Genomic DNA, 22,115 nt, shown 5'->3' on the forward strand with positions numbered 1-22,115 from the left:
GGTACAAGATAATCAAAGTGAAGATACACCATCATTAACAAGCCGCAATGTTGTATCGGTGCCTTCAAACTGCCCTGAGGGGTATACACGTGGCGCTGATGGAGTCTGCAGACAAGTTTTTTGACGGATCGCTGAGAACTCAAAATTTAATTTAGATAAGTTAGTAATAAACTAGGTTATAAATTGTATGTGTGACAAATTACTCTTTTGAAAATGAATCGCCTGTAGATTAAATTAATGATAATAAAGTTTCATACGCTTATAAGGTTTATAATAAAATATAATCAATAAAATAACTATTTACTTTTGTGTTTGATACCTACCTGTTTATGTTTAGAATTGTTTAATTTGCGTTAGGATTCAAAATGACACAACAAAGCATTCCTTCGTGTCTTACATCAATACAACTTTTAGACCTAATATTTAATCATCACTATACAGCTGATTGCTGATAATATATAAAATAACTTGTACCTACCTTGTCCATATATAGTATTTTATTGGATGGGTAAAACTTTTTCAAAAACAACTTACGTAAATATCTACTTTATGAAACAATAATAATTTGTGCGCCTCATGCGATACCATTTATTTCAAATAAGCATTCATTTAATAAAAATTGCTTAAAATGTATCTTTACGTAATAATTCTCTTAAAATTGCTTTCGAATAACATTGTGTGTCTATTATATATTGAAAGATATTCATATAAATAATTTGTTATTTTAGGGGACACTCAATAATCATTTATATTCTTATAAATTATCATACTTTTAGGAATCTTTCATTTAGTTTCTATAATTTCGTCTGTTCTAATTAACAGGTATCTAGGTTTATTTACAAATGACTAAATAACCATTAAATTTACACTATTTAATCTGCAAAATAATTATTGTTCATAAAATATTCACAACACCTACTATTTCCTAAATTATCCATAATTTAACCTAGTTAACATAGTAACATTAAAAATGTAACCTTCTAAAATCGTCACTTCATTAAGCCAAAACAATATACATAATATTATTACAACAATATTAACATTTGATTTTTACCTGTGAGAATTTATATCTCGTTTTATAATATTCGAGCTGTTGTCAAATTGATACTTAAAATCTACGCAACACTTAGGTACAATTTTTATAAACTTATACAATTATTTCAATAATAATTTACAACGGAATAAATGTAATAGGTAATATAAAAATCGCCAGAGCTAGGTACAATTCCAGATAAAACTTTAGAAGATAAAAATTTTTAAACGATTAAAACAAATCCATGCCAAAGTCTATATTGACATTTAACAAAAAATTAAAATTACATAAGATTTTGTAACAGTAGGTTTTAAAACAAGTTTATCCACAACCAACGTCGATAGTTAAAAATAGAGATATAGGGATAATATTGTTTTCTAATTTGTTCTGCTCGTAACTTGTCTATATCTAAAAATTAAAGACAATTTTTCAAAACGATTCACATTTGAATTTTATAAACTACTAAGAAAACGGTTAAGAAATTTTGATCTTATGGTCGGAAATCAATATATAAATATGTCCCAAATATTAGCTCTTTGCTTATTAGATGTATTTGAGCACATAATTTTTCAAATATCCCAACATTCAATAAAATAAATTGATAAAACAATATTACCTTATATATTGATTCGTTAAAAATTTATACTTATTGAGTATAAAAAGAATTATGTCACTCCGCAAACACTATTATTTATGTGACTAAATTAAACTATTTCCATATTTTATTACATTTTTCTATATTTTATTTACGATCTTAAAAACATAATGCCGCTGTATACTTGTTTTTATTAAGTGCACTATATTAATCAAGGTTTATTTTGTACGATGTTTTTTTCTTAAATATAGTGAATTGAAATTAAAAAAATAATAATGTTATCAAATTTGATATTGAACATATATTGTATGAATATGAATTACAGGGTTTTATTACAACGTAATACAAAAGCACTATTGCAATAACATACGCCAGTACTAAAGATAATTTGAAGAACTTTCAATCGATATTCCCGTGTTCCTAGTCCATTGACTCCTTTATTTTATTTACTTTATACATATGCAGTATTTTACAAGAAATCTTATTAAAGACAGAATACCGTCTACTCCTTATCAATAGTGAAGAGAAGATGAAAAATATAACAAGGTTTGCATTAAGGAAGCTTTATGCATTACGCAAATTTTAGGTGGCCTAGACTCGAGATGCTTGATGCTTAGACCACTCATTTCAAAATTCGAACACTTTCTTTGGACTATGCACGATACATTGAGACTCGTTTATTTAAAATTGTTACAATTAAGAAAGGTTTTATTCACACAGTTACCTCTCTTTTAGGACTACGAGTACACACACGTGCGTCGTGTAAGTGTATAGTATGATATTTTAGTTCAAATCAATGAAAGCTAACAAACAATATTTACAATTTATTTATAGATAGTTACAGCAAATTATAAAAATAGGTTCTACGTTTAAAAGTAGGCAATTCATCTAATATAATAATATTTATAAATATTTTAATGCTGAACGTAAATGAGGAAATGTAAAAAATGATGCTCATTTTAAGTCATATACACATTCAAAGGTTTGTCTTCTAAGAAATTATAGTAGAAAGGATTCTAAGCACACAATTTAAAAGATTCATAACATACGATTTATGAGAAACGATTTTTGTTTCAGATATTCATTAATAATCCTACACGGCGAAAATAGAAATCGGTTCTAGAAATTAAATTTTATGTTTACTATAACCCTGACATCATAAATTATTGTTATTCATTTCACCTACATAAATTATAAATAACCAAGAGTTGCATAAGTTTTAACAAATGGAGCGTCACTCTCACAGGAATTCCTGTAAAGAAAAGAACACTGTTATCAATTGTCGTTGCCTCCTTTGAAGGTATTTCTGACTGCGACTTCGTTTCTTATAAATAATAGAAAACCATATAAATTTATGTGTAGGTAGGCAGCTATTTAGTATTCTTAGTGTAATATATCAAACAGTTTTATTATAAATCGTTGCGGATAGGAGGGCAGTGCGGTGGTAGGAAATTTTAGGTTGAAGCCATTTAAATTATTATTTATCAAATAACTACTTCTACATTAACTTTGTTTGTTGGAATTCGTCATCCAGACAATGGGATGCAAGGAAAAACTCCAAGGTGGTGGGATAGGTAATTGCACAATAAGTTTTGCTTGTTTAGGGATTTTTTTTTATTTACATCTATAGTCATGTGTTAAAAATGTGCCTATTGTAAAAGTGAACTGGTGCGTGTAAATTTACCAACTACATAGATTAATATTTTTTTGTTTTGTATAGTTTATGCTTTAACTGATGTAAGAAAAATCAAATTCAAATTACACACATTTTATTCACATATTTATTTTTTAAATAGATGGTCAACAGAAAGTAATGTTTATAAAAATCATAAAATATTCGAACATAAAACACAACGAAATTGAAACACTTAAAAATAAATACCAAGTGAGCAAAATATAAATTAACTTATATTATATAGAAAAATGAAGTTCAAATATATATAGACAAAAAAAAATAATAATAAATCCATTTAGAATTAATCAATGTTTTGCGTATAAATAAAAATCATGAAGTAAAATGTAACAATTTGCGTATTTACAAAGAAAAAAAAAATACAAAAACAAAACCACTAAGTACTAAGAAACGATAAATCTATTTTTTATCTATTACAAATATACAACATACACAGAACTATCTACTGTGACTTGTGCTACACTTACGTCGTACGCAGTAAAAATTCTTAATTACTTACTCGTCTTCCCAAGGACAAATGTCATTCCTCTGTTTACGTTCACTGATTGTGCTTTTGCTATCACGCTTAACAATATTATCAGTTTCAGACACGGAAGATAGTTCGTCCACATGAGCAACTGTTTTCACATTTTCAGACACCGTATTGGAATCCCCAGCGACTCTCTGTACCAAAGGCACTTTATCTACACTATCATCTTCCACTCCTATGTCTTCACAAGTAGCTAGAGGTGCTATTGGAAATCGAAGCACTTCCGAGGTCGATCGCACACTTTCTTTATCTGAAATTATGCTAAGAGGTGGCGACATAACTTCCGTACTCTTCTGACTTACAATAACACGCGTTATAACGTTTTGAGCTGGAGTAGCATCGTGTCTGTTGACAGTACTCCTTATTGTATCTCCTGGAATATCTGATAATTCAGAAGATGTTCTTTTTACATTTTCTAATTGCGAGGCCGGATTCGTTTCTTTCACCAAAGATGTCTCTCGAGAGAATGGGGGGGTTGAGGTAACGTTATCACTAAAAGATTTTGAATTAGCATTTGTATCTGTAATCGTTTTCGATAATTCTTGACAAGTGACATCTGCAGTATCATCATTTTCAAGATTATCTGGAATTACGTCTTTTACATTCTCAGTTCTTACTTCAATAGAATCTCCACCGACTTCAACGATAGCGCGTTCTACAAATACATGGCCAGGTTCAGTTGGAGTTACATCTGTTGAAGCAAACACTGATGATGGTTCTTCAGAGTGTATAAGAGAGCGGCGCTCATCAGGAGAGATTGTTCTCGGAGGAGAGTCACCTGATTCTTCATCAGGAGCAGAACTTACACTGATAGTTGGGGTAGGATGGTGCGCTGAAGTTTGTGTATGAGAAACTGATGGCTGTATAGCAGTTATACGCTTTTGTCGAGGAGAATGTGGAGGTGACGCAAGCGGTGCCAAATGCCTTGGTTCTACAGCAGAAAGTCTTCGTAACGGTGGCGGTGCCCCTCGGAGTCCACCATCTAATGTACTTTGCTGAGGAAGCCGTCTCATTCTTTCTCCACTTCCTACAGCTGCACTAACATCTGACGATGAACTGCCTGAATCAGCCGTTGAATCTTGTCGCCGTCTAACTCCACCGTAAGGTCCTTCCCGTGTTGAAGTTTCCCAGGGTAACACTTCAGATGTGTCATCATCCAAAGGGTCTCTGTAATTTGTAAATAAAATTTGTAGAATTTTAATACGTACTGTATGTAACTATAATTTGGCCTTACTCTTTAATTATTATAATAGCACTTTTTTAACTATTCAGCTTCATTTATGATTAAAAAATTTTTAATAAAAAAAAATCACATTCATGCAGAATCGCAGTGAGACCTTAGCCGATATGTTTAAAAATTCAAGATAATTTTTAAAAAAAAGTTACCTGAAGGGAATATCACAAAGGTTAGACTGAGAGTGGCTATGTGGCGGTGGTTCAGGCGGCCGCGGTGGCTGCACAGCGCACACTGCCAACTCATGCGCTGAACCTGACAGCGAGCGGTCAGATCCACGTCTTCTGGATAGACCTGTACCGCTCCCACTTCCACCACTACCACTGGTGGAGCTAGGCTTCTTCTTCACTTGTCCACCAAAATTGAAGAATCTGTATGTAAAGTATTTTGATATTACAATTAATTCATACTCTATTTGGATGAGTACTCGAGGTACGCGATGGCTGAGATTATTGTATTTTAAAAAAGGTTACAATTAAGCGAATTAAGGGGTCTACAAAAGCTAGAATTATACATGTACCTATTTATACAACTCGGCACTTCCGGTACTAAAAGCCACACGCAGATATAGACAATTGACATTACTTATACGCAACTACATTACCATTTAAGAATTCTATATTTGCTAACAATCTGTTGATTGCATTAAAAAAAATACACATAATAAAATCGGTTATTATGAGATTTTTAGATGCCAACATGAGTATTTAAATCTCATTCAAATCTAACGTACTTAGCCTTCTTCTGATAAACATTTCTCCCCTCGGTAAGGAGACGTTGAAAGTGATCCGAGCGTATAAAGCGGGGATAGCAGTCCTTTTTCAGCAGAAGTCCATACACGTGGTCTGCGGCGTGGTCAAGCGCATACCGGGATCCGCTTCGACGTGCTTCTGCCACGCGTTCAGCGGTCGCACCGTCGATATTAATCTCGCACGGCGCTCCGGGCGTAAGGAATTCTCTGGAAATGTCATAGTTTTGTACAGTTCGCTTGTTGTTTTTAATAAACCGCCAAATGCATACGATATAACGTACGAATGGACTCGACAATCTAATAAGTAGGTGGTGTTGAAATTATATTATTATATTTTATATTATGTTTCTAGAATTAAAACGTAAAATTTATATTATTTTAAAAGAGCAACTACAGAGTTTCTTGCCGTCTCTTCTCTGTAGAAACTGCCATCCGAACCGGTGGTAAATGTTATAACTGTGTAATATGACGATTCAAATGTGCTTCTATAAGAAGTCTAGTGGAATGAATAAATGTTTGAGTTTGAGTTTATTTTATGATTAAGGACATTAAATATAACACATTTCATTTTATCCTATTTGTTAACTTACTCGAAGATTTCATCAAGTTTCTTAGGTATTTGCTTAGTACTGCTCCTTCGTAAATCCATAACAGCAAGCCAAAATCGTATATTTTCATGGGAGTACTCCTTTCTAAGAAAACTTGTGAATTCTTGCAGACCTGTAGGATCTGATACAAGTTCTTCTATCGACAGTGCCCATCGCTGCACCCGTTTCTCACTAGGTATTTCCACTCTGAAATTAATAATAAAAAAATTGATAGAAAAAAAACTGATAACTGATGAAATGATAAATCTCCATTCCGAATTAAATGATTCTATATTAGCCACTCAGCTCCCTCTACATATTTTTATTGTTATAATATTGATGATTTTGCGAGTTTCATTCGTGTTTTGGAATAATTGAAATTAAATCGTACAACAATATAGTAGTTAAACTTATAAACAGCACGCATAAAAAACTATTTACATACAATATTTTGTTCCAGTCAAAATAATATTAAAAAGTTAAATCATTTTTTTTTTCTTACATTGGACTATTTATCTGCCAAAAGAGAGTGTCGTCGCTTATCCAAGGATTGGAAGGTTGTGGTTGCGTAAGCCAAGGATCGTAAGGTGCATAAGTTTCTGAATACGCCATGAGCGCTTCCAAAGCTACCGAAGTTTTCACTCTTGTGCGATCCAGGCTTGCTTTGAGGTGTTCAATCTGGGAAAAAACAAAGAGCCTATTGAAAATATATGTTATTTATGGATCAGCCAACCGTCAAATTGTGGAGGATCAATGATGTTAATTGCTTTTTACTTTGTTTAATATAAAATCAAACAAACACAGTGTTTTTATTTAAAGCAAATTGGAATTAATTAGTTTCCGAAATACTCTTAATGGGGTTACATATTAACCCTCGATGAATCATGTCGAGTTGGCGCACTCAAAACATTATATTTATATGGCCATACGCGTTTTTCTAGTTTTCATTAGATGACTGGATTGTAGAAGATTCGTGTGAATAATAATTATTGCTATAAAGGAAACATACTTCTCGTTGTAATTGTGGTATTGTCCGTTTCTTAGCCTTAGGTTGCCGTGAGCGCACTGGCACTGGGCAAGGTTCCAATGCGCTCGGCACGCCGGGGGGCGGCCTTGCAACGCGCCAGTAGGCACGCTCTTGGCTATCGCTAATTATTTTGTCACCCTTTTTCCGCTCTTTGGCTAGACGGACCTGGAATAAAAATGCATAGTCAATAATATTTTTACACATTATCCAACACAAATTTATAATCGAAATAAATTCAAGTAGTTTTTGAAATTACATAATAATATTTCATATTTTATGCACGTGTTTGCAAGTATGCTTTTCTTTACATGAATTCTTCCTGCAAGTAATTTGTAAAAAAGCCTTTTCATTCTTCCAATGATTGTATAAAAAACTAATGTAAAAAACATTCAAAAATTCGAATTACCCGAACCTGTTCTTCAGCCTGCATGGTGATAAAGTCCCACTTAGCTGCGAGGTTCTTCTTGAGGTTAGCGAGTGCTTCCTGCTCGTAGTCCTCTAGGCCGTGCCGCTGTTTGTTGCGGAGGGTGCGCTTCACTAAGTATATAGCGTACTCGATGTTGTCCGGGCCGAGTGTGGGCGCACTCGACCCGCTCCCAGCCACTCTTGGCGCTTGCCAAGGCCAGTAGTAAGGGCTCTATCGGGGAATACTGTCTTTTTAATTATGTTACATTACACAGTTTCATAGAGTTTGAGAGATTTGTTTTTGAATACTGCTATCTTTTCTTTTTTATAATTAGCTGGCAATAATGGGAACAGGTTTTTACATTTAAATACGAATGGACAAATAAACCAGTCTGGCTGTATTCAATTTACATTAGAATTAAGTTATAGTTCATATTTCTAAGAAGAAAAAGAGGGAAGATGGAAGAACAGAAGAACGGTCATGCTTAACAAAATAAAATCTATATCTAAATAAAAGGACGTGGTAAATAGATAAAGTCCAGATCAAAAATGAATGTGTTGTGAAAGAGTGTTTATTTATATAAAAAGAAAAATGTAAAGGTCAATACTTACTTGAAATCGATATAGAGAAGAATCATCTTTAAAAACTAGATTTTTCAGATCGTTGACAGGAAAGAAGTAACCGTATTGACATAGAAGATTGCCTAAATTTACAGCTTCGACTGAAATTTTTAAAAAGAGACAATTTTATGTGGTGAACAAATTTAAAAGGTTTTACGTTCTAAGCAAAATTCTAAAGAATCTCACCATTTGTGCCATCTTCATAGTGAAACCTTTCCATTAGCCATTCGACAAGATCACATCCTGAAACAAAATAAATATAATAATAATAACCTAACCGACATTATTTAAGTTTTGGATTTTCCAATTTTTATAGATAGTTGATACAGATATGATACGTTTCTATATATTTTATCAAAGATATGTCATTTAGCACAACCACAAAGAAATTATGGCATGGATTCTAATAATATTGATAATTATTATTTATTTTTTTATTGTTTACTATGATCTCTATATTAATATTATAAAGCTGAAGAGTTTGTTTGTTTGTTTGAACGCACTGATCTCAGGATCTACTGGTCTGATTTGAAAAATTATTAGATAGCCCATTTATTGAGGAAGGCTATAGGTTATAGGCTATATATGTACTACGGGCGAAGCCGGTGCGGACCGCTAGTAATCTATATAGCTTAACTTTGCTTCTCACTTCATTTGAATTCCTATAATTTTACTGAAGAAAGCCACAGGTAGGACTCCATGTATGGAAATGGGAATAATACATCTTAAAATTTTTGAAAGACGTTTAGAATCTAGAGTTGCAAGTAAAGATTTTGTCTTTTGATATATATATTAATATATCATGTAATATAGACGTATATTACATGATATATTAATATATATATCAAAAGACAAAATCTTTACTTTAATACAAATCTATGAAATATACGTCTATAAATTTTGTCACCTGGCACCTAGTCCCTAGATATTATTCGAAGTTGTGCTCACATTGTTAAAAAGGTGTAAAACTGTTGGTATTCTTCTATATTATATAAATATTACTAGCATATTTTTAAAAGTAATTGTTAATATTTTTGAAAAATGATTATGTTAAGAATTAAAATGATAACCTTTCTAAAATCAAAAAGGATTTAAAATATGCTGAAATAAAAGGCCTAAATACAAAAACAAAACCACTTTAAACCCAACCTAGTCAAGGAAAAGGAATGGTGAATGACCGAGGCTCATAAATAAGTTCAAAGTATTGATTTTACATTTAGACAGTCGCGAGTGCCGAGTCGAGTCTACTTACTACTATACCTTTTGATACAATGTTCATATTGAATTCTTATCTAAACGAGAAGGTTCACAAGGTTCTATAATGTAATATTACGAATATCTTACCCATAAAAGCAGATGGAATAAAGGTGAGAAATAGTTTTTGACTACGTATTGGTACACCTGTAACTGGATCTTGCATTTCCTTAACCAAACATTCCATCTGAAATGTTAAATAAATTGTTTAGTTACACATATACACATCAACTACAAATCACAATAAACATTTAATATATTATCTTACTAATTAAACATAAGTTTAGCTATGTACGAATTTTTTCGTGGTTTCTGCATTCGGTTAGGCAATGAATACTAAATATAAATATAAATATAAATATATTGCAATACTAAATGATAACCTTAATACTATTTTTATTCCCCTTTCATGTGCTGTTGTGATCTCTATGTTGCAATTTCATTTTGAAAATCAATTTATGATGCTACAATAAGTTTTGGAGCATCAATAATAACTACGTACCTACAAATAAATAGCGGAAAACAAAGTAATCGTTCATAATATTATTATTAAACGTAAGTATTGGTACAATAATATCAACTTAATACTTATATGAGCGTGTGCATTACTGAAAATCAGTGCCGTGACTACATCACATGACTGTGATGAATTGCCGTCCAATTTCAGCTCAATTATTTGTCGCGCGAATAACTAGCTTCTTTTTAATTTTCGTTTTTTTTCTAATTTTTTTTACTAAAGTGAAACTGATTTTTTATTATTAGAAGTTATTATTTCACACGTACGTCTAGTAAATTTAATTGTTTAACTAAAAAGTTTGTAATTTTTAATTTTATTTACTTTACTGTTAGTTTTAGAGTCATATTACAAATAAGTGACCCTAATAAATAATACAAAAACCAACGTGCTCCTTTTTAAATCTTGTTTTAAATATAACAATACTTGTTAAATATCTAAAAATCTTGAAATTTGTTAACACGCTTCTTCATACAATTTTGAAGGGCAATTGATGCTTATACAGCTTATCTCCAAGCATCTTCTTCTCGCCGAGGACAAAGACCAAGCCACTGTAAGGGATGAGGGCCCTTATCATAAAGCTTTCAGCAAAGCCTGACATGATATTTTAAAATTCTTATAGTTGGAAATTCTCTCATTGTATACCGTTCAATTGTGACCTATAAACTAGAGTGCAAATACAAATTCCACTAGTTTTGACGTCAACTGTAGCGGAAGTAAGGATATTTCACAATTTCCGTCTTTCAGTAAGCTGAGAAACAATTTGTGTTGGTGCGAGTTTATAATTTCCATAGCTGTAGCGATACATCATTTTAATAAATAACCATATGAAATTAAATAATGAGTTTGAAAAAAACTTCGCTATTTCTCGTAATTATTGCTGGCAACACAAAAATTAAATTCAAGTGAGGCATATATATTCTTCTTTTATTTGGATGATTATTTATTTTTAAAATAAGATGTTGATAGCGACCGACACAATCCAATCGATTACATTTAATGCTTTGTTTACAAATAGGTATTATTAATAAGATGTAATATGAGTATTTAGGAAATGTTTAAAGCGTATACGGTGATATGAGTCGGGGCGCGAAGGCCAAGAAGGTGACGTCACAGGACGATCAATACTGGTCCCGCATCCCGGCTGCCGCGAATCTTTACTCCACGGACAATTTATATCTATTGCAAATAATGCTTCATACCCTGCTCGAGACCTTGTATTTGATATTAGCTGCAATATAATCAAAAATAAATTACAAAAATTGTAGCACGCTATATGTCACAAATCGCTGCGACAATCCGCTTAAAGGAAATTATATTTTGACGTGCTTTGCTTTGTTTCCCAAGTATTTTGGCTAAATTGGATATGTTTAACATTACCATAGTAATAATAAGTATTTAGTTCACTTTTAGGCATACATGTTTTATATTTGATCATTTGATTATATCCAATTAAATCACTTCGTAGGCATTCAAATTTCTTCGACATTTCTTTCGAAATTTGTTCTTACTGCTTTGGATCTTATCGGACGATTGATAGATTCTACTAGATATTATATTATACCTATTTTACCTATTTTCGTTCGTGCTTCAGACAAAATAAATACTATCTTTTTATTTAAATTCTTTATAATCACAGTGAAACCATGAAACACAAAAACAAATTATTACAAAAGGCGGTCTTACAGCCTACGGTGACGCTTCTGCCAGGCAACGTTGTAAGAATACTCTATCGAACGGGAAATTTGCTGGCGCTTTTTTAAATGAATGAGAAACGTTTGTTTGATTTTAAGTTCTCTCTTTAGATATAAAAAAGCAGTTCAATTAAGGTTAAAAATTCTTAATTAATTACGTTACGATTTCTTACGTTTGACAACTAATTTCCAAGTAATTGCATTCTAAAAAAAATGCGTGGAAAGCATGAACGTCGCCACGCGTTCTTATAGATATCCATTTTTTATAAACGGGTGTTCTTTTTTATTTAATCGAATTCAAAAGGAAGACGATATAAAAAGTATCACCAGCAATCATTGCTACAAGCGTAATCCGTGTTTCCGCGGTATTATGTGTGCCGGTTATTGTTCAACCCTCATTTTGTATTGTTGTACGCTATCCCGAAGCCTTACAAATTACAATGCGAATGGGGTACAATAGGACAATAGAGTATGCCAGCGCTGAGCAAATCAAAAACATCAAACATAATAATTACGAAAATGCTTTCATTGCTATGAAGACATCTTGAAAATATTACAAGATTATAAAAGATTATTTTATACCTAACCTGCAGGGCTGCACGTTATTCCACGGCATAATGTTCTATAATTTTAATCAAATCTGTGAAATGCGGATTGCAAAATGGTAAACTCTGTACGCATTTAAAGTATCTATTATTTTATATTGCATAATCTGTTCCACACAGGATCTTTTTTGTTAATACCATGGGATTATCTAGTACGATAATTAATTCGAACGTGCATTACGTACTTATCTTAGTTTTACGTAGGTACATCAAATATTCGAAGCAAGGTGAAGCGTGCGAGATAACGATCAAATTGGGCTAAGCTGGACTTAATGTACCATGTGTGCTGTGGTTCACTTAGGCATTTTAAACAGTACATAGTTTTTTGCTTATATCCAAGGCCAATTTGTATGCATAGGTGTGTCTAATTATAAAGACTTAGTAAACGTCAATGTTCATGCTCAAAGTAATAATATATTTTATGTTTTGTACCTATTACCAACTATTTAGTTAACTGTGCCATTTACTTAAACATGGTATTAGGTTACTATTATGTTAAAATGTCTCTTAAAGTTAGTTAGTTGTTAGATACACCATTTATAACAGCTGGTTTTTATTAGTCTGGAGTCATCAACATCTCACAACTATGTCCAAGCGGGCGGAGCCGGGGCGAGCAGTTAGTAATTAATAGAAATTTAATAGAAGCGATATTATAAGCACATTATATATTGAGCTAATGTGTATTTTGTGACAAATAGTAATAATTTTAATACTCTTGGCAAATCCTGTGAAGAGAAAGTGCCTGATATATTTTAAGTGCCATATTTTGTTTTGCTACAAATATATTCTTTTTATATATTATACAACGAACCAATTTATTCTTATATATACGCGTCTTATTGATATGTTCTCCTTGAGATGATCTGCAGTACCTACTTCTTACTTATCGGTATTCAGATCGCGTGTTGAGGGCTATATGGATTAGATGCTTGTTGATCTATTATGCATACAATACTATAATATCCAATTAGCATTGAACGAAAACGACGCGATACAAAAAATTTAAATTTAAATTAAATCTCCAAAAGAGTCGGGTCGTTAACCTCACAATTTTATTTTTTAAATAACATCTCAATGTTATTCAGTCACGAAACACGCTAGAATTTACACGGTCGGTGTAAAATTCGTGGAAACGTACGTCGGATCATAGCGTCGTTTTAAGTTGCATTCACATTTTATAAAACACAATTATTTTGTGCAGTGGAAGTTGCAGCACATGACGTGATGTTATTCGTCATCAATTAACTCGTTTCTTGAATTAATTAGCTTACGTTTCTAGCGATGCAGTAAGACGTTTTAAAGTATAGAATAGCGAAATAGTGTATATTAATTATTATAGAAATCATAGAACCGGTAGAATATTGAAATTAACTATGGCACGAGATAACTTTTATTATATATTGTGCTTTATTATAGCTGTCTGAATATCTGGGTACAAGCATTTCTTCTACATAAGTCATTGCCAGGTATCATCAAAATACGTTCATTGTTACCACCTGACAGAGTAACAAACATACATCCATTTATCCAAGTGAACTTGGCGTTTATTTAAATAACACATTTTGGGTCTAGGGTAAAAAAAGCAATGTTTATTAAGGATTCCTATTTCTTTTTTTTACACGCTTTTTTTTAAATAATAATGCCTATGTCCCTAAGAAAATATTCAAATTCTAATAATTTTTGAAATCAGTACAGTAATATTTTGTGAGAAACATTACCATCATACATACTGAAACAAAAATGTTTCCTCTTTATAATGTCAGTTTAAATTTATTAGATGAATTACAATTATTTTGATGAATACACCTTCTTACTCTTAGTAATACATATCAAAAATTTGTCATGACCAATTGCTTAGACAAGATTCGTCTGGAATTGTTTTATGACGTACGTGCATACTTTTGTAATTTTAGTTTTTTATTATTTTGTCAGAAAATTTAGACAAAAAAAATATAAATATACCTAATTTCAATTGCAGGTACATATTTATTTTTGTGATTACACTATGGTATTAATTCAATTTCGTTAATAAAAGATTTAAATATAGCTAAAATAATTGAGTATTTTACCTAAATTAATTCTGCGAGCAACCACTTGTTTATAATTAATTAGTCTAATAAGATACATACATGCATAACAGGGATTTGCATAGGTAACAAAACATTGATGAATCTCACAAAATGAGGGTATACGCGTGTGCAATTCGCAACCTTCATTATTCCATGAGTCACACAATTATTAGTAAACATTGTCATAATTTAATAATCTGTACCAGTGTGATAATCTGTACTGACCTTATCGAAGGCGAGGGGTCTGTGCCTCGGCACGTCCGCGAGTTCCATGGCGTCGTTGGTGCGGGGCGAGGAGAGCGGGCGCGGGGGCTGCGCGCGCGCCGCTAGCCGACCTCCATGGGCGTCTGCATGGGCCGCATGCCGCTCGCGCCCGCGCTGCGCCCCCGACACCTGTCACCGCCACCACCATACACTATAACACTCGACTTTTTTATAGAGGGGGCACTACGGAGACGGTCACCTCAGAGCTATAACTATGTATTAGGTAAGCAATTATGGTATAGATGCTTATTGCTTACCGTCGTACGACTGTTTAACTGTTTATATTTTTATTTACTGCAATTATGCAATTGTTAATTATGCAATATTTATGAATGATAGCTGAACATTAAATGAATTAATAGTTATAAATCCGGCCAATTGCGAATTAGACTCGAATGCCGAGGATTCCGTATAAGCGGTCTTTTGATAGCGTTATCAATAAGTTTGGTTTTTTGGACTCTTTAATAAAATAAAAAACAAAAATGTGTTAAGTATGTGCATTATGTTACTATGATATATATATTTTTGATATTTAAGCAGAAGTAGAAGTAACTCAAATAGTTTTTTGTTTTTATGTTTTGGTGCTATATTCGTCTTTAATAATAGAAAAGATAATAATGTAATACTATAACCTAGTATATAACCCATATATAAGGCAGTCCATTTAATATGCATTAAATTTGGTATAAATAAACGATGGCATCATAATATAATTCGTATACTTCATATAAATAGTATTGTATTATCTGAGGTATTTATTATTATATCCTTGTTTACAATGAATTGAAATATAAATTGCAGCCACTTCCAAATTCTATTTTAAACTGATATACTGCCGTATTTATGATCAAGACGTAGGTTTGTATATGTTTATTTCTGTGGGCTCTTAAATATCATAAATTATATATAACTAAATTCTTTACAATCTTTTATTGTTTCGCGAGACGATTTGTATGAATGTATTCAAATTATATAACTTTTTAATGTTTTACTTGCATACTATATAACTTTGGCTTAAGGAAAATTTTGTGATAGGTGATGTCTCCATAGCCGATTTCGACCTCGGCCTCGGTGACTGCATTTCCTTTTATATCAAGGCTGCACGAGCTATCATGAGCGTCCAATATTGGCTACTAAAGCCATCAAATAGCCATTCCTATAAGTACATGTGCGGTGGCATTTTACGCAATGGGAAAGTATCTAGGGAAGTATGTTATATCTTTAAACGAGCAATTCTTGTATATATATATATATAATTGGAATCTCGGAATCGGCTCCAACGATTTTCATGATATATATATATATATATATATAGGGGGTTTCGGGGGCGATAAATCGATCTAGCTAGGAATCTTTTTTAGAAAATGTCAAATTCGTGTTTTACGTCTTTCACGCAAAAACTACTGAACCGATTGCAATGAAATTTGCTTCGTAGATAGCTGGACAACTGAAATAACACATAGGCACTTTTTATACCGATATTCCTACGGGATACGGACTTACGCGGTTTCAACCGCGGGTCACAGCTAGTGTAGTTTTAAAACGAGGAATATCTTATCATTAGGTGAAAATTTACTGAACTATGTGTCTTAAATATTTATTGTTTTAAAACAAATTTTTACGTTGTTTAAGTTTTGGTTTTATGGCATTGAGAATAATTTACATTATTTAAAAATAATAATTTCTCTTGTTTAAAAATTTCTCATGAATGATATTGCATTTACTCGAAATAGGACACAGTAATCATGTGTTAATTACGACATGTGAAATATATTTAGAACGCAAAACTTTTTAGATATACACATATCACATACATTTTATTTCATAGAACCTGTATACCAATTTTTTGAAGGTTGTATACGTTCTTTGTAATAAAATGTCAAGTTAAATAGCTAAATACTGACGATAACAGTAGATACACAAAAACATATTTTTGTACAATTTTTTTAGTAGCTACAATGTAAATCTATTAGCACACGTCAAGCACAACGCCACTTGATGTAGTTCGCCAGAATGATAGATGTGCTTGACATTAAAATGTATGAGATGGGTGGCTATTTGATACTTGTATCTTGTCTAAAAACTACTGAATTTTCTGTATAGTATCGTGTTGGACTAAACTTAGTTCAAGTGTTATTTCGTTTAAAAAGGGAGAAGTAAATATATATAATATTAATAATTTCATATTAGGTACATAATTTAACACAGCATACTTTCCCAATATTATTTTTAACTGCACATGACATTTGTCATTTTCGTTACTCACTACTTAGTTTTACGCAAGTTTCGCATATAAGATGAGTAATTTGTTTTGAACGAATGACTCATCTTTAATGAAACATTGCGACGATTAAGAATTTAAAAACTGCATTAATGATACTGCAAACAGATGACGAATAATTCCAAATGTGATATAAATTAACGATTTGGTTTTCTAAATAGTTTATAGATTCAAAAATTGTAGATTCGATGTCCCTACGTTTCTTGTGTTATATTTAATCGAGAGATACCTAAGGCTTATTCTTTTTTATTATTATATACAATGCTAGACATGGGATTGCATAAAGTATTAGATAGTAGGTATTAGATTCATAGAATACACTTCCAAATTCTCTAAAATGTGTAAACATTGATGGAAAAATAAAAGAAAGACAGAGAATCTCAGATTTTATAAGTGAAAATAGTGACTCAAGAATACAAGACTAAAATAGTTCAATGAATAATAAAACCAGTCTAGTAGCTAGGAAAAAGTGGAACAACACACCCATTGATTGGCTGTTTAATTATGTATACCATTAGCCGACGAGAACACTGAATAAGTGAAAGAAACAACACGTGCGCACATAAAATAGTCGAATACAATCCTTTTTATACAGAAAAATGTTTATGATTGCATAGCTTTCAAATATGAAAATAGTACTATATATTGATCTAGTTGAGATTTTAAAATTAAGAGCTCAACCGGGATCTCATCGAATGCCAGATTTTATTGCAGTCTATTTATGTTGTAAACCAATGTTTACGAGCGGTTTTAAACATGTTTTCAAACAAACTCACTCACTTCATTGCACACATACTTGGAAAACATCATTCGTCGCTTTCGCATTCAGCTTTTGTAGCATTTGTTTCCATCAATGAAATGAAATGAAAGTACTATACGATACTACTAAGGTCACTTCATAGCCGTTCGTGAATTGTGAATTCACACAGCCACATATTACGGGTAATAAATAAAACTGCTTTGTTCAGAGAAACAATACAACATGACAAGACTATGACAAATAGAGTGTCTGGAGGTATAACGTTTGTTTACCTGACATTGTGACAAACATTACGTTCAAATTTGAATAAGGAAATTAATGAAATGATTTCGCCAATAAATTAGTTACCATACATAATACTGATGTCTAGGAAAGTAGACTAGATGGTAAAACCTAATATAAACTGTTATTCCCTTAAAAATATGCAATTATTCAACCAAAATAATAAAATACCTTAATAAGCCATGTTGATGAATGAACAAATTCATCTATAGATGACATTTCCTATGAGTTCATGATCTGAAAGAAATAAAAATAACAACTGCTAACAACACAACCTTTAAAAATGATCACTAAATTGTAGTAATTCAACACAATTAATGCTTGACTAACCTCATTAAACTAATCGGAGGGAATCATATTGAGACATGTGCGTCAGTGACGGAGCTCATTGATCCCAGGATGACACACGAAGATGAATTTCAACTTATGTAGATGCATTGTTTCATTTCAACACTATTTGTAAAAATAAATTAGATTTTGTGAGACGAACAATAGACAGACCTCGTCTAAAAACGGTTGAAATCGTTGACAAATTACTATTTTGCTACAAAACGACGAACGCGCACCGAATCGCAATATCTTCTGATAATACAGATAACGCTACGTCTAAAATCTCATCTTATGTCGTAAATTTTAGAGTCTTAGGGGAATTTCGGGGCTTAACCACCTTTAGATAATTGAGATAAGTGGACTCCGGCGTGCAAGAGCCAGCCTCAATGGATAATAATGATGTTTAAACCTAGTTAGCTCGCTCCATAACAAGCTTCATAGTTTAGACGTTAGTATTTCATATTCATACAACGATTACCGTAACTGTATGCAACCTTGTTGTTGCTCATTTTAATGATTTTTTCGATAACTCTTAAATATTGTACATATTGAAGCATATTATGTACTTTAAACTTAATAAGCAAAATATCGACCGTTCTCTAAATAAAATTCTTTATTTGTTAATCTTCCTCATATACATGAGTTAAATAAAGTATATTGTATTGTAAAATTTCCTATTGATCATTAAACCCTAATAAATTATTCAATCTTACTTTTGATTTACGTACTGTCATAGAACTGGATTAATAGTTTTTTTTACTTTAAAAACAAACACAAAGACCGCATGCGATAATATGGCAACTTACTGTGAATGTGAAATAACTATTCGTCAATTAATACGGGCTTTAAATTAATAAAATGAATACAAAGGGAATTCTGTGAACAATTTCTCATAAGCTTATCCTTCGTATCTTAATAAGTATGAAGTGCACGGAATAATTATGTTTAATTACATATTCATAGCTTGAATTAGAAACGAAACTGTAGGTCGTGTGTGAGGAAACGTGGAAAGCAATCTAGACACATTAATGCTGACTATCTGTGTATGGAGTGCACTATACGACAACTTTATCTTGTCAAGCCACAGTCAGGAGCGATAGTATTGATATTAATATTTAGGTGTACTTAATTATTAATCTTTTCCTTTTTTTAATCTTGGTATCTGAAAAATTCATTATAATTCACGAAGCGTTAATGCAGATTTGTCAATATCTTAAACAATAATTTTGAAATTTAATATGAAGTAGCTAAATGCGACAATGTAACAATAAAAACGCACAGAAATAAATTTACATCACATAGAAAATATTAATCGTAACATATTCTAAATATGTTCTTTTGATAATATTTTACGATATCTTCGTGCTAAAGCCAAGGCTTTGTAAAATACTTTCATATCTTTCTAGACTCTATTATCCGACCAGATTTCCAATTTCCCTCTATAATAATATAATTCAGACAGTACAATTTGTTATACGAAATTGTTGACGTTGACTGCGAGACTGCGCTAAGGCGTGCAATTAACTGTGAAACGTAACATTAAACAGGGACACGTCTATTTATGTAAATATTATTTGAAATGTTAAATACATCTGCGTAAAATTTACAGTACAATATGTTTTAAAGTGCTTATACCTAAACTAGACAATGTTCATTCTATTAAAATATATTTTATCCTAATAAAAAGTCGTTAATGAATCTGAATAAATATTATTAACAAATAACTGGATTATAATAATATATATGGATTAATTTATAGTCATAATAATAAAGGTAAAATTCAAAGTTATTGACCTTATGCCGTAAATACTTACCTCACTCTTGATGGACCCAGAACATAGCGACAAGCTTCTGACGAAGGAGACGTCTCGTCCCATGAACAGATTGATACATTTCTAAATAAGCATCTCGTTGAATTCGATGTGCATAGTCGATATTAATCAATTAACACCTATAATACTGAACGACCATTGCCTGATCGCTCTGTGTGTTAATTGATTTGAAAATCTATGTAAATGTTTATTTATTGAGCTATTTATAGTATACATACAAAGTACAATGTAGTTTAATAGCCATATTTCGATCTTCAAATAACATGATACATAACAAAGAGTTTGAATTTGATGGTATCTAGAGAGTTTTTGATCTATTTCCAATGCAAATAGCCTGTATTATTGCCTGTAGCTATTTACTAAATAAAGTAATTTTGTTTTACAAAAACTACAAGTAGGTAAGTTAAGTAGTTTTTTGTATCAATTATTATAAATCTGTGTCGTGAAATACCCGTTATCAAATCGTAGAGGTCAAACTTAAACACGCAATTATTCTCTAGAAAATAAAATGTCTTTAAACATTTACTTTCGTGAAAAAAAAATAATATTGTATATCACAATTAATTTTTAGTTATATGTTTACAATATATCTATATTCGTTTATTTATTTTATCAGAGTGTAATTTTCTATCGGTCGTTAAAATTTACGTAATTAAACGTTCCTTTGGTAAAAGAGTTTCTCGAGGCTGTGAGTGGCCGAACGGGGTTTGGCAAAGCGCCCATTATGTAACACCCACCTACAGCGTTTCTCCAAGAATTCACTTAATCTTGAGGAAAAAGCAAGGTCTCAGTGAAGTCTTTGCTCGCTATGGTGAAACTTAAATTGTAATCGATAAATTGCAAACCATTTAAAGCTAGTTTATATAATAAATAGTAACTAACCAACAAGGCATGAGAGCAGTCGAGGGTGGAACACACGGTGATTATAATCACAGAGGCCGTATAACACCAGTATTTTGAGTCCAGAAACTAGTCGATATCAGGAATCGTGCCCCGATAAATGTTTTGTCCGATAACGTTACCTACATATGTTCATGTAGGGGGGAACGCGAACGTCCCGGCGACGGACTAGGCTCGCCGGCGCTAGGGGTACAGGCCCGGATACTTTACCTAGCGGCGGCGTAGCGGGGCGTGTGCGTAGGGCGAGGTCTCGTCGCGCGGTCGTCGGGCGCGGTCGTTCGCTGCGGTCAGCGGTCGCGGCGCGGCGCGGCCATGACGGCAGCGTGGCTCCCGGGGGCGTCACGCGCACTGCCGCTCGGGGCCGCCGCGCGCCGCGCGCCTCGCGCCGTCGTCGGCCCGCGCACGCGCCCTCGCCCGCCCGCCCAGCTCGCGAATTGATCAGCCGGATTCTCGATTGCGATGAAATTTATGATAGGTCGTGGATCCTATTATCGACGATATCGCATTTCACGTTTGCCAAGATTGACACGATGTATTATTATTTACTAAACAAAACATTGAAGACAGTCGTGTAAAACGCAATTGCTTTAGTTTATATCAGACTGAAGATTAATTAATTTCGTGCCTGCGGTTATAACTACGGTTTTCCAAACCCTGGCTTTTTATGGCGATTTATGGAGAATCGTTTAATCGGATGGGATTTTTTACAGGATTCTACTTACTATGTCACTAGAAACATTTTAAATCAAGATATGTGTTTTCTCGTTATTTTCCTAATATAAAATATGTAAAATACATGCCTACAAAACATGCTATTGTATATTTTGCATACTTTTAAACCAGGTACTAAGCGTT

General features: G+C 32.5%; 1 protein-coding gene across 6 annotated transcripts; it reads right to left on the reverse strand.

Moving 5' to 3' along the window:
• Positions 1-2,251: 2,251 nt before the first annotated feature.
• Positions 2,252-21,604, reverse strand: LOC119834973. Of its 6 annotated transcripts, none has more exons than XM_038359542.1 (13): positions 20,343-20,420; positions 14,837-15,004; positions 9,820-9,916; positions 8,662-8,718; positions 8,467-8,576; positions 7,862-8,086; positions 7,432-7,614; positions 6,925-7,100; positions 6,426-6,629; positions 5,818-6,042; positions 5,237-5,455; positions 3,821-5,017; positions 2,252-2,880 (listed from the first exon to the last, which is right to left on the reverse strand). In XM_038359542.1, exons 1-13 carry the CDS (start codon positions 20,403-20,405, stop codon positions 2,820-2,822), a joined length of 2,985 nt encoding a protein of 994 aa, XP_038215470.1. In that variant the 5' UTR covers positions 20,406-20,420; the 3' UTR covers positions 2,252-2,819. The 6 variants fall into 6 exon arrangements, with proteins under 6 accessions (XP_038215470.1, XP_038215469.1, XP_038215471.1 ...); XM_038359541.1 differs by having other exon boundaries at positions 7,856-8,086; XM_038359543.1 differs by lacking the exon at positions 20,343-20,420 and adding an exon at positions 18,370-18,432 and having other exon boundaries at positions 7,856-8,086.
• Positions 21,605-22,115: the final 511 nt, after the last annotated feature.

Source organism: Zerene cesonia, chromosome 20, assembly GCF_012273895.1.
Source record: "Zerene cesonia ecotype Mississippi chromosome 20, Zerene_cesonia_1.1, whole genome shotgun sequence".
NCBI classification, from domain to species: Eukaryota; Metazoa; Arthropoda; class Insecta; order Lepidoptera; family Pieridae; genus Zerene; species Zerene cesonia.

Bases quoted from the DNA above. Each gene is read 5' to 3' on its own strand.
- LOC119834973 (XM_038359541.1), bottom strand. From the start codon at position 20,405: ATGGGACGAGACGTCTCCTTCGTCAGAAGCTTGTCGCTATGTTCTGGG. The intron at 8,719-9,819 runs GTAAGATATTCG...ATTTTGTTTCAG, and splicing joins TATTCCATCTGCTTTTATGG to GATGTGATCTTGTCGAATGG. The intron at 5,018-5,236 runs GTAACTTTTTTT...TACAAATTACAG, and splicing joins CTTTGTGATATTCCCTTCAG to AGACCCTTTGGATGATGACA.